The 13,372-nt window shown below is 44.4% G+C and overlaps 1 protein-coding gene across 2 annotated transcripts in view; it reads right to left on the bottom strand.

The window, feature by feature from the left end:
- The window catches only part of TMEFF1 (transmembrane protein with EGF like and two follistatin like domains 1), a 219,280-nt gene extending 206,206 nt beyond the window's left edge, over positions 1-13,074 (bottom strand). Inside the window, exon 1 of one of the 2 annotated variants that reach the window (XM_043540318.1) lies at positions 12,577-13,074. In XM_043540318.1, the coding sequence (XP_043396253.1) occupies positions 12,577-12,817 (241 nt within the window). In that variant the 5' untranslated portion in view covers positions 12,818-13,074. The remainder of the gene's footprint in view (positions 1-12,576) is intronic. The other variant, XM_037893403.2, reaches the window with a different exon arrangement.
- Between the last annotated feature and the right edge of the window lie 298 nt (positions 13,075-13,372).

The following is a 13,372-nucleotide window of genomic DNA, read 5'->3' as shown; positions in this document are numbered from 1 at the left end:
ACAGCAATGACGATTGTGAAGCTTGGCTGAGGTGGTGAAGTTAGAGGGTGGAAGAGGGTGGGATATTTCCCAGGGAATGCCTTACTGCTAAATGATGAACTAGCATTCGGTTAAGTCCTCAAGGGTTAACACATTGTTGTCAATGTAGCCTCACACTCTACAAGGCAGCATGAATGGAGGGAGGGGAGACAGCATGGCAGACAGAGACAGAGACACACACCCTGGGAGAGAGAGAGAGATGTGCATTGCCCCTTTAAATAAACTGACCCCACTCTAAATACACCACCTTTTTAAGTATATCAGGAAGTTGAGACAGCAGCTGCAGCCAGCAAGCTCTCTCCATCCTGAGTCCTTTCGTGTCCCCACCCTGCTCTATATGGAGAAGGGGTAAGCGGTGGGCAAGAGCAGGGGGGAGGGGGACACCCTGACATTAGCCCCTCTTGCATCGTTCCCCCCAGCAATCAGGAGGCTCCTGGGAGCAGCTCCAAGGCAGAGGGCAGGAGCAGCACATGGCAGTGGGGGGAGGGACAGCTGAACTGCCGGCAATTGATAAGCTGCTGGGCGGCTGCTGCACAGGGAACTTAGGGGAGTGGGGAGCTGATAGAAAGGCTGCCGGCCCACCCTGGTTCCAAGCCCCCACCAGCTAGCTCCAACGGGCTGCTCTTCCTGCAAGCAGTGGACAAAGCAGGCGGCTGCCAAACGACGTTATAAGGATGCACTGCGCAACTTTAAACGAGCATGTTCCCTAATTGATCAGCAACATAACAACGAAACAACATTAACCGGGATGACTTTAAGTGAGGAGTTACTGTACTAAAAATACCCATGCCTAAAACGTAGCCTTAGCTATGATACCTCTGGTCTCTTCTTCAGTTCTGCATAGAAGAAGGCTGTATGAACTTCATCGGGAAAAGGTCTGGGTGCTGCATGATGTGAACCGTGTCTAGGACATAAAAACCAAAGCTCCTAGAACAGTGGTGGGCAACCTGTGGCCCGTCAGGATAATCCGCTGGAGGGCTGCCAAACCATTTGTTTACATTTGCATGGCTGCCTGCAGCTCCCAGTGGCCGCATTTCACCGTTCCCGGCTAATGGGGGCTGCGGGAATCTCACTAGTCCACTCCATTCACAAATGTGCTGCTCGGTCACTATATGTTTGAATACTTCAGCTGCATCCACTGCAGGTTTCCCACCAGCAACTTGGAATAACATCTCCCCCTGCCAATAGGGCACCACAAGAATAGTTACGTCTTCCAAAATGTGAAAGGTCTGAAACGACAGAAAAAGCAGCAAGGGAACCATACGCACTATCCCTCCCCTCCCCCCCCCGGCCATATAGCAATTAGTTATGAAATTTTTATGGAACAGAAAAAAGGTTATTTTAAACTTACCATTACCTCTGCACTTCTGTAACTGCAATTAACAAGACTATGTCCGGAGACAGTATGAAGACTGAAGCATCCCCTTACACGGTGCTTAATTTGTAATGAAAGAGGTTCCGGGGCTCAAACAATTAGGTGCCGGGGCTCAAGCCATTTTTTCACTTTCATAACTGATGTGCCAAGCTCAGAGGTACCGGGGCTATGAACTGCCAAGCCTAGAGGTGCCGGGGCTCAGCTCTGGCACAAGTTAAGCACTGCCCTTACAATATGTGTTGGTTCACTTTAGAAATGTTACAATTTTTGTCCTTGAGATTCCACAATAATTAATTCTGTGCTCCCCCACTGAACAGCTTCAGACAATAATCCTCTGTTTCTTGTCTATCTCAGGCTCTTCAACCAATACTGCCTGCTGTTCTGCAGGAACTCAATGAGCCATCATGCATGGTTCCAAAAAGAAGCGTTTCTGTGATGAATTTATAGTCAAGATCAGAAGGCCCAGTACCAGAAGCAAAGCAACAAAAGCCTGGAACAATGGCATGCTGCCAGGCAAGAGGAAAGGCTGAGGCTTGCTGCCAGGTGGAGGACAGGGTTTCAGCGAGGGAGCAAGCACTTGCAAAGCAGTTCCTGGAAAAGGAACTGTGGCTGAGGAAGGAGGATAGAGGTCAACAGAGAGAACTACTTCAGTAATGCCTGTCCATAATGGCTGCAAGAGCACCGTCTCCTGCTGCATCCCCCACACCATAGCATGATCACCATGCAACATACCTTCACTCCAGCAGTGGCTTGGACAACTGGCACATGCATTCAGAACTCATGAGCAGCTGGGCATGGCAACAACACCCCATGTACCCTTCCTTCTTCAAGCCCTCTCCACTGGAAACCTCCCACTTCTCCTCTGCCCCCAAGTTCGGGGGAAATGTGGAAAGGAGGGAAAGGAGAACATGGGGACAGTGGACATGCAGCAGCAAGGGGATTTTTGTCAGGTATTCACTATTTCCCGCTCTTTTTTTGTTTGGGTGATTTTGAAATGGGAGCTAGCCTGCCCAACACTGTGAGTGCTGTACTATTTTAAGACATGTTTGCAAATGAAATGTGTTATGTTTTCAAGAACATTTATTGCTATCACTGCATCATATCAGACAATCATGATTTGAGATAATAAAACTAAAAGCATGGTCAGGAGCAATTAAATATTAGTAAGCAAATAGTATTCCTCTGTTTAGTTAGGTATAGCAATTCACATTTCAATAAATTCCATCTGTAAACCCGGGTTGCCCCTCCCCCATTCACATCCATTATTCATTATGTCATTCACACTTACACTGCAATCAAGCCCACACTCCTCCCAAGCAGTGCCCCCCACAAAAAAAATTAATGAGCCATTTTCCCCCACAAGCACATTTATACTGGTACTATTCCTCCTCTTCCATTGGGCCATGCAAGTCCATAATGTGAGAACACAAAGCATCCCTGACTTTTGCTACCCAAGTGCAACCAGCTCCTGCAGCAGTAGCTGCCCTTTCTGGCTGAGGGTACTGATCCAGCATCCCCTCACTGTCATAGGTCCATTCAGGGGGAAATGGCTCATCTCTAGTGTTGGCGGGCTGTTCAAACTTCCTGTAACGTACAGGGCAGGCAGTAAAGTTTTCCCACAGTGCATCATGGTCCTAGGGCTAGCGTGGCCACATTTTGGGTTGCTGCCAGGAACTCTGGGATATCGTTAGTTTGACTTGGGTCTGCCCACTGCAGTGTGGACACCAGAGCCCCAGGTTCAAGCACAGGTTAGAAAAGTCTTTAGATAGGCTTAAAAAACAATGTAGATGCACAAGCCCTGTGTTCCCCAACATGGGTTAGCTGACTCAAGCACCACTAACTCTGGGCTTACTTTGCAGTGTAGACATACTCTGTGTGTAAACCAGTTTCCTATTGCATTAAACTAGCAACTTTAAGAACTATAGGACTGTCATGCATCTGACGAAGTGGGTATTGACCCACGAAAGCTTATGCTCCAATACATCTGTTAGTCTACAAGGTGCCATAGGACTCTTTGCCGCTTTTACAGATCCAGACTAACACAGCTCCCCTGATATAGGACCGTTGTTCTAACTAACAGGCTACAGAGGTTACTAATAGGAGAGCACGACTTTTCTGTACTTATCAGTTAACTCAAAAAATTAAAAACATATTTAAATTATTTTAAAATAAATCCTGTAAACATTAGCAGAACACTGACTCCTCACAGCATCACTTTAGAACATGACACAGCTTCACAGAAACTTTACAGAACAGAGTGGTGCTATCAATACCCCATTAATTTGGTATCTTAAAGGGAATAAAAACCACCACAACAATACATGGGCAAACGTTTCAGCAACCTCCAGTACTGTTGGTGCTAGCATCCTCTAGCCAGGATGTTCTGGGATATAGCTAAGTCAGCAAGAACTTCCTATTACTAGACCAGCTGCTCAAAGGATGTCACTGATATGCTACTCCCCACTTCAGCAGAAAAATTCTCTTAGCCTGTTTTTTGTGTGAAGTTTCTTATATTTTTCTGAAAGAAACAAGGTGGCAAAGGAAGAAAATACTTTTATAAAAGAGCTGCATTATCCACAAATTTCAAACTCTATTGACTTGCAAAAAACAGCATATGTAAATGCAATGGTCTGAACAAATTTACTAAACACCACCAAAATGCCCTGTCTCACGTACTTGAAGAAGTTCCCCAAGACGGAGGCTCTCTCTCAAGATTAGTGTTGCAGAACCCCGCAGGGCACCAGAGCAGCCCCTACAGAAAAGTTCTATAGAGTTAATAGAAGTTATACATTTATATTTATTCCCTATTAGAATTTTTAAACCAATGTACAGATTTTTATAGTAGGAATATTTAATTGTACAGGATTATTTTGATTATTTTCAGTAGCAGCCATAATTTTTTTTATCTTATATAGCACTATTTACATCATTTAATGCATTTATTTAGAGTAATTTATAGAGAACCTTAGTGAATTTTACAGACCTTTTTCCATAAAGGGGTACTCACACCTGCAAAGTGCAGAACAGTCCTCCGCAACCCTTTCTCACCTCATGAGATCTGCAGGGACTGACCAAAGGGCTTCAGCACAATCATAATAAGCCTTATAATAGGGAAAATAATTCTTTTCAACTTTCCTTGTACTCAAAAACAGTTAGACTGTTTTTGTACAAACTTTCCCCAAAGACAAAGGCATCCCTAGAAAATGTCAGCTCAGAAGATAAAAGTTACAGAAAGTTATTCTAAACTGAGAACAGGAGATTGATACAATAACCATTTTGCAACCATTGGTATCATGGGCACCACTGCTCTGACCTGTGGAACTGCTCCAAGATCTCATCATAGGGGTGGCAATGTCAGCAACACTACTTGCTGACTGATCAGTGATGGAGCCAGATAATCTGCTTCTGGAGAAAAGGCAAATCTACCTTCCTGTCAGTACTGCATGATTCCGTGCTTATTTAATTATATTTATTTTGTATTAAAAACTTGAATAATCATCAATATTATTATCTGACGGACTTGTAAAAAGCTTTTTAAAAGGCCAAATAAACTGTATTCACTCCTCCCTTTATCCACTATTCTGTCAACTCTGAAAGAAAGCTAACAGATTACAGGCACAATTTATTTATCCTTACATCAACAACAATAAAAATGTTACATTGTTCAATAATAAAGACATTTATTATTCTCTCCTTAATGGGAATTATAACTATGGTATTATATGATACAGAAGTAACATCCTCTTGGCTATAATTTCCATGATCAAATTTTGCTCCTTTTTATTCTCAAGATGATAACCAACCTGGCCTCCATCCAATCCCTAAAATTAGTTGCTGTTTTTAAGGATATATCTTTGTTAGTAGCACAACTATATATTATTAGCTCCTTCTGAACTCAGATGAATGTTATCTGGTGCTAGAAACATATTACAGTCAAGTTTCACAGTTTTTTCCATCATCTATGCCTTTTAAAACTTCTATCTCTGTCAGGGCTACATTTTGATAACCTTTGATAAATGGAATAGGAATTTCCCCATCATTCTCAGTAATGAAACCTGATTCAAAATCTTTATTTAGCTGTTCTGAAACGTCTTCCACTCCACTTTAATCATCCCCTAATTATTTTTAAAGGATACAAAAATTTGTCTTAAGGGGACACTTTGGTTCTAAAAATCATATTAAACAAAAACAATATTTATATCTGTTACTGTGATTTTTTTATTTATGTCATTTTCATAATCTTATTTACCTTTTATCTGTATTTGTTCTATTTTATAGCATTCATCACTATAATAGCCAAGTAACCTAAATGACTGAGGATACAGCATTAATTTTAGAAGTTAGATCTACTCCCTCCCTTTAATCCTGTTTATTAGCGAGATTGTGTGTTATATGTTGATTCCCGGGAACATAGGTAATGCTCTCCTGGATCAGACCACTGGTACACCTAGTCCAGTATATTGTCTCTGAGAAAGTTTGTCTACATAGGCAAAAAAGTGTTCTTCAAGAGAATTAACTCAATCAACTTAAACTCGATTTTAAAAGTACACCATTTTTTTTACCATGTCAACAGACACAAAGAGGTGAGTACTAGGTCCTGCCACACTGGGCAAAGGGTGTTTTTAAACTACGATAGCTAACGTGTGATCAGTAACATGATTAAAATCCTAGTGTGGACAAGCCATTTTGTACCTTTGGTTCAGATGAATCCTAAAACTACAATTTGGCCTGGGTACACTAGTATATTAAAACTTGAGCTATCGTATTTCAAAAAGCACACTGTAGTGGGGCAGCTGCCCCATTTTGGCAGACAAAGGATTAATAGCAGCCCTTGGAGTGGCTGTGCAGAACCCAGCCAATCAAAGAAGGCTTGGAAGCAGCCAATCAGAGCCAGGCTGGGCCCAATATGAAGGCTGCAAAGCGGAGGAGACAGCAGTCTCTCCCTGACAGGCAAGGGAGGAGGACGAGCTTCCAGGGATAGCACCTTAGATAGAGCAGCGCTTGGCAGGCTCAGGGGAGCAGAGGGAAATCTCCAGCCTGATACCTGCCAGGATGAGGCCCCTGAAAGAAAGGGCCGAGAATGTGCAAGGGCCAAAGGGAAGTGTCCCAGGAAGCACGAGCAGTAGAGGGGAGAGAAGGAGGGCAGGACATGGCTGCCTCCAGAGGGTCCCTGGATAGGGACTCAGAGTAGTGGGTTGGCTTGCACCAGGCCGTGGAGGAGCATGGCCCGATACAGACTGTGGCTTGCCTCTGAGGCAAGCGGCTAGACTTAGGAGCTGCAGTTGGCCACGAGGGCAGGTGCAGAGTGAGGATGGCAGATACCTGCGGAAGGGGAGAGAACCAAGTGGGGCACAGCTGGAGGGCTGTGTCCAGAAGAGGATGCCGCAAGCCAGAGAGCAACACGGGTCTCAGACAGCACAGCTGAGCAAGCAATGGGCGGGACACCACCTGCAGAGGGCGCTCCACAGCTGGACAGAGCTAATTCCTGGAGCAACCAGCAGGAGGTGCCACGGTGGTGGGCCTGCTACCCGTTACACACACCTTTTTGCCTAATGCAGATACACCTCCAGATGCGCAGAGTAAGAAATCCTGCAAGTGGCAGTTATGGGATAAACCACCCCCTAGAAAAGTTTTTTCCTCATCCCCAAGAGTCTGAGGTTGGTTTATGCCCCAAAGTTTAAGGGTCTGTAACCCTACCAAAGCTCTTGTTTATTTTATTTTTAATACTTACTATTTTAACTCTGGATATTCTTATTACCCACATATAACTGTCAAATCTTTTTGGAGGGAGCAGCCGCCATAAGGCTGGGAGAGGAATAGAATCATGAAGATACACAGTCTCACAGCAGCTCGAGGCTTTATGGTGGGAAAGGAGAATCAGAAAGATAGAAAGATTCTCCTGCTTTCTAGCAGCCAGAGGAAGTTCTGGTGGCTACTAAGTTTATCAGACAATGTTTAGCCAAAGGTAGATATAAAAGATGAAGCATCCAAACAAGGACAGAAATAGAACTCTGGTAGGAATCCCAGCACCCTTCCCATTCCCAGCAGTTGGGGAAAGGCAGGGCTTTTCACTAGTTCATATACCTGTACAGTGCTTATTCAAGCCTCACCTTTTGCACCAGTCTCTGGTGAGTGAGTTTATTCCTCAGGCTAATAGGTGTCTGATAAATTTTTCAATGTCTGATCTAACAGGTCTTTTATTTTTAGCATCTATAAGTTTCTCTGCTTCAATGTTGTCTGATTTCTGCACCTCTGTTTCTTGTGTTTCCCTTCCCTGACCTTAGTTCTTTCCATTGTCCTCTGTTCAGTAGTGCAAGTTCACTATTTTCTTCAATTACAAGTAGATTTATGGTCCAGCCTGAGTTCTCTTTGGTGACAGTGTTTTTTCCTTTGCTCCAACTCCTAGTTTAATAATCTGCCCCAAACTTCATAATTTTCTTTGCCAGCTATCTTGTTCCCATATGGTAAACTCATTTGTATTTGTTTTCTTCCACAATAGGTTTATCAATGTTTAACAAGATGTAGTTTAGAATATGATGGAGAGGAGGGGAGCAAGATTCAGATTCTTTCTCTCTCACAGACTGATCCTTTGTGTAAAACCACTTCAGAGAAAGCTCCCATCGAGGCTGTGGATTTAAAGTATTCTGCTGCCAATTTTGGTTCAGCCTCATTCCTGAAATTCCCTGCATCACGTGTGTTCTCAAACCATGAGCCACTTGCTGATGGTCCACAGAGACCTGGCAAGCCATACGGTCTTAGTTATAGCTATAGTGGATGGAGAAGAGCCTGGATGTGGCAATGAGGAGCCAGCCTGGTTGCCTCCACTATGGGCTGCTGCTACATAAGAAGAGGAGTATAGGAAATGGGGGAGGAAGGGGTCCAACCAGCAGGAGCTGCTAAAGGGAAAAGGAACTATAAGCTGCAAATAGGACTAGAGCCATCCATGGAAAGAGAAATTCAGGGGAGAAGAGAATCAGGCAAAGAATGTGCAGAGGAGCACAAGAGAGAAGGTCCTTGTGGCAGAGAAGAAGGGGTGAGAGAAGGACAAATCAGGTGGAAGCGGAAAGAGCAAAAGCAGAAAGTGTGCTTAGATTTTTCAAGAAGACAAAACATAAGTTTCAGTACAGAGTTAAAAATACATCAAAAGCACTTTTCTACTATTTTCCATCTAAGCAATTGCTATAGTGATTAATATTATTTATTATTTATAATAACAGTGCCCAAAGGCTCCAACTAAGGTCTGGGTCCATGGTGCTTTGTAAAGTGCAATCTCATAGTAAAAGATAGTCCATGGTTCAAGGAGCTTACAATCTAAGAAGATGAAAGGTGACAGGTAAGGGAGGTGGATACAGCATTCAATCACAATGGTCCAGGATTTTTTTACATCCCCCAAAGACAGTCAACATACAAAGGGTGGGAAAGAAGGTTAATGTCAAACTAAGGACAACATTCATATACATTATATAAAGGTATTTAATGTGTAAATATAATCAGACACGTTATATGTACTGAATGTACTGACAAATGGATGTTGTGTGATCCTGAGTGAGAGGTGAAAGGTTCATGGGATACTCACTCTGTTAAGATGGGATCCACACTATGAAAAAATTTAAGTCAATTCTTCATAGTGTGGAGTGGATCTCATCTTAACAGAGAGTGTCTCATGAAGACTGCCCTTCATCACCGATACCAGCACACAACACTAGTGTTAGTGACAATGACCACTTTTACCCTCACCTCTCTCCATATATTCAACAACTAAAGTAATTCTCTGCTCCTGCTGCTCTGACCATGTCATCCACACACAAGTCTCCTCACTGGCTCCATACTTCTTTCCAGATAAGGTTCAAACTTTCCATCATCACTTGATTGAATCCCCTTCCACCAGCCATGGTTCCTAGTTACTTTACACTTCTAGAACCCTTCTATCCAGTGAAGTTATTCTTATGTAAATATTCATGCTCCCCTACATTTAACAGAAAGGGAATCCTGTATAAGGGAAATTGTCCTTATTTTTTCCTTGGCCTCAGTCAGTCATCAACAACCTACATGAAGGTATAATACCACCCATTTTATATATCAGCAAGTCAAAACCCTGGGCAGAGTACGTGCCCTCTGAGCCACAAAGGAGATATTTGGTCTAATCAAAAAATGGTATGCATGGTTACATAAAGCCAGAATAAGACCCCATATATATAAGTCCAGTAAATACTACTGTAAAGGAGCAGCAAAGTGAACTACTTACTCACAGAAAGTAGTTCAGTGATGATGAGACTATGTTACCACATAACTAAAGACCGTACTGTAATGCAGTGGTTCTCAATCTTTCCAGACTACTGTACCCCTTTCAGGAGCCTGATTTGTCTTGCGTACCCCAAGTTTCACCTCACTTAAAAACTACTTACTTACAAAATCAGACATAAAAATGTAAAAGTGTCACCGCATGCTATTATAGAAAAATTGTTTACTTTCTCATTTCGTGTGTATGAAATTTTAGTTTATACTGACTTTGTTCGTGCTTTTTTATGTAGCCTGCTGTAAAATTAGGCAAATTTCTAGATGAGTTGATGTACCCCCTGGAAGACTTCTGCATACCCTTGGATGAGAACCACTGCTGTAATGCTTATGAAGAAAGGAAAGAATTTAGAATGAAGACAAATAAGGTTTCACAAACTATCTTAATTTTGATGTTTCCTAACTTTTGTGTTCTTCACTTTGCAACCCTGCATTCTTTTAAAGAGCTTTTGCATGGGCGATGTATTATGGACAATTTCTTGAACAGAATATTCAAGGGGTGAGGAAGGGGAGTTCAGCACTTCACAATAGTTAATTCCAGATATACAGTAGGACTGGCAAAGATTTCACAGGAAGATGCTTTATCTGCTGGTGATAAGACACTGCAAAAGCAGCATCTGGTCAAAAAGTTTAAGAAATTGCTCCAGAGCAGCGGATAAAGTCTGATGTCAGCATGAGGCTGAGCGAGATAATAATACAAGAGCCATCCATTCTGTTTCTTCCAAATATAGATAGATACAAAAGCAATCTATAAAGTTCTGTAGATTTGAAGAAGAGTTCTCAATGTTTTACCTTAATTTTTGGTTAATAAAGTGGTACCAGATAGTAAATATAATGAACCTCCACTATGAATGGAGCCATGTCAATTTATGCCAGCGGGGGATCTGGACCATAATATGTAAATATGCAGTAAGCTCATCTTATGCTAGGAGAAGCTTATCCACTAAAAGTTAAGAGAATTATGCAGATTTACATAACAGAAACTCACTGGGACAAATTTTCCTCTTAATATTCTCCCATAGTCCCTCACAGAATGGTTAACACAGAAAAATTGAATTAATAGGTTTTTTTAAATAAAACAATTCTTTCATCTTTTAAAGCTATGTGAAAAATCAATGCATGCCATGTATACTTATATAGTATTAGAACTACCTCTGCCTGTTTTAACTAGAATTGTATCATTCTGAATAGCTTTGAGACAGCACATAGTTTTCTGTCAGTTTCTGGGTTAAAAAATGCTATTTGGAGGATTGTTTATGTAGAAGAATAATATACATGTTTCCCACATTGCCTTAGCAACTTCCTCAAATACTTCACTGAGCATTCATACTTAACCTCGTTGATTTATGCATATGCTGTGGTCTAATGACCCACATGTCTCTGTTGGGTAAGCCACTAATGCTAGTGACACAGTAACCTATTAACCTTCCTTTAAAAATAACCATCACATTCATGCAAACAGAATAAAAAAAGTCAAGCAGGAATAGAAAAGTAGTAGTTTGGTACAAAACAGCAACATATTAGATGTCAGGACGAGCTAAAATTAAGAGCAAACAAGCAGTGATGAGATTTATTATATTGCAAAATTATTTTGACATGGTTTGCTAGGTGGTAAATTTGATAGCCAGCATTAGCCAACATTATACAATTTAAATGTCATATACTAAAAGGGAAATTGTTGCTGAAATTATTTCAAAACTGTTATACTGCATAAGGACCCCATCCTAAAAAGTGCAGATAGCCACCTCCAAAGTACAAATTACCTTCAACTCTCATCAAAAACAATGGGAATAGAGGGCACTTAGCACCTCACAGGAAATGCTCATCACCTCGGACAACCACTTTGCAACACTTCTACTAGTGATCATTCTAGTGTAATTAATCTGTGATTTTAAAAGAAGTTCAATACACACAGCTAATTTTAATAAGGAAAAACTAAAATTATTTTATCAAAATATTATTGAGGAAGACAAACATTTTAAAGTATTCAAAACCAATTATAACATTGATATTGCTACTTTCTTCTACTTGTTCAATGTCCCGAAAGAATTATGAAAATAGCGATCCCTTATACTCATCAATCCATCTAAATTGAAAAAGGATTTATATTCTACTTTAAAATGATAGTGCACATATATGTTTGGCATGGGCAGATGACAGAAAGTATTCCTCTACCGTGGCTCAAATAAGGAACGACCTGGAAATGCTTTCTGTGGATACAGTGGAGCATCCACAACAATCATCAGAGCAACAATGAATCTACATAGCAACCAGCTGAAGGGGATAGGGGCTCTGTATTTGGACTGTATTTATAAACACAGAGAAGCACATATAAGAATATTCAGTGTGACTGTTTTAATAGGTTACAGTCACGTGGGCTCCTCTGGGATTTACCACCCCCCCCTTTCTTAAACAGGACCGAGGAAGTGGAATAAAAGATTAGAGGTTAAGATGGGGAGGGGTGCGATTGACATGCACCTGCCGATGCCCACAACCAACAGACAGAAAGAAATCAAAAGGTCCACACATCACAAACTCCTCTCTTTCTCTAAGGAAGCCTATTTTGTCCGACGGAGGAGAAAATTTCTCCTCCTTTTCAGGTTATCCGCAAATCGCATCTGGGACCAAGCCCCGGACAGCCTGAACCGGAGCCCGGGCTCTTTGTTTTCAGCAGCGCGTAGGGCAGGAGCGAGGAAGTGGCAGCGTGCAGCCCGTTCCCGCCCCGGCTCCACGCTGCCGTGTAAACACGATGGGCACAGGCAGGCCCGCAGTGGGCACAGGCTCGCAGCCCCAGCCCGGCACGTGCGAGGGGCGGCGTGTGGCCGGGGGCCGCGCCGCGGGGGAGCCGGCCGCGGCCGGGGCATTACCTGAGCAGTTGATGCCTTTCCCCTTGCCGCCGCCCTGGCACTCGCCGCCGGGCAGCAGGTTGGAGGCGCGGCCGGGGGGCAGGGCGGCGAGGGCGAACGCCAGGATCACCGAGGTGTAGCACCACGCCCGGGGGGGGCCCGGCAGCGGCCGGCCGGCGGCCGGGCTCTCCGCCACCATGGCGGGGGGGGAGCGGCAGCGGGATGGTGGCGGCGGCGGCTGGGAGCGGCAGGCCCAGGGCATCAATCGGAGCCGGCGGCAGCGCTGCCCTGCAGGGACCGTCCCTTCTCCGCCGGGCCGGAGCCAGCCCTCAGCATCCCCGCCGGGACCGCCCGAGAGACCCGGCGCCGCCGGCCCGCGCCGCCCCCGCGCGCCTCCCGGCTCCCCCGGCGCGTCCCTGCGCCCTGGGCAGCCGCTGCGCTCCCTCGCCGGCCGCTCGCTCCTTTGTGCGCTGCGCCCACCAGCGCCGCTGCCACCGCTCCGGCTACAACAAAGGGAGCGGGGCTGAGGCGGCTGCTGCTGCGGAGGGAGGAGGGGAGGACGCACACGTGATGGCAGCCCCCCCCTCCCCCCCCCACAGGGGAGGCGAGGGGACTTCGTCCTCCGGAGCTGGGGCTTGCCCCAGGAACCCTAGCGAGCGCGGTGGCACCTCGCCCGCCCCCGCCCACAGTCGCCGCTCCCGCCCCACGCTGGGCAAAGGGCAGCAGCCGCCCCACCAGGGTGATGGGCAGCAGCCCCCGCCCCCAGGGAGGCCACGGTGAGGGGCGGCTGCAGCAGCACCCTTCACCAGTGAGGCCA

This window comes from Chelonia mydas, chromosome 2 (genome assembly GCF_015237465.2).
Source record: "Chelonia mydas isolate rCheMyd1 chromosome 2, rCheMyd1.pri.v2, whole genome shotgun sequence".
Classification (NCBI taxonomy): Eukaryota; Metazoa; Chordata; order Testudines; family Cheloniidae; genus Chelonia; species Chelonia mydas.
The sequence above is the reverse complement of the archived record's forward strand: the minus strand, read 5'-3'. Positions and strand labels throughout refer to the sequence as shown.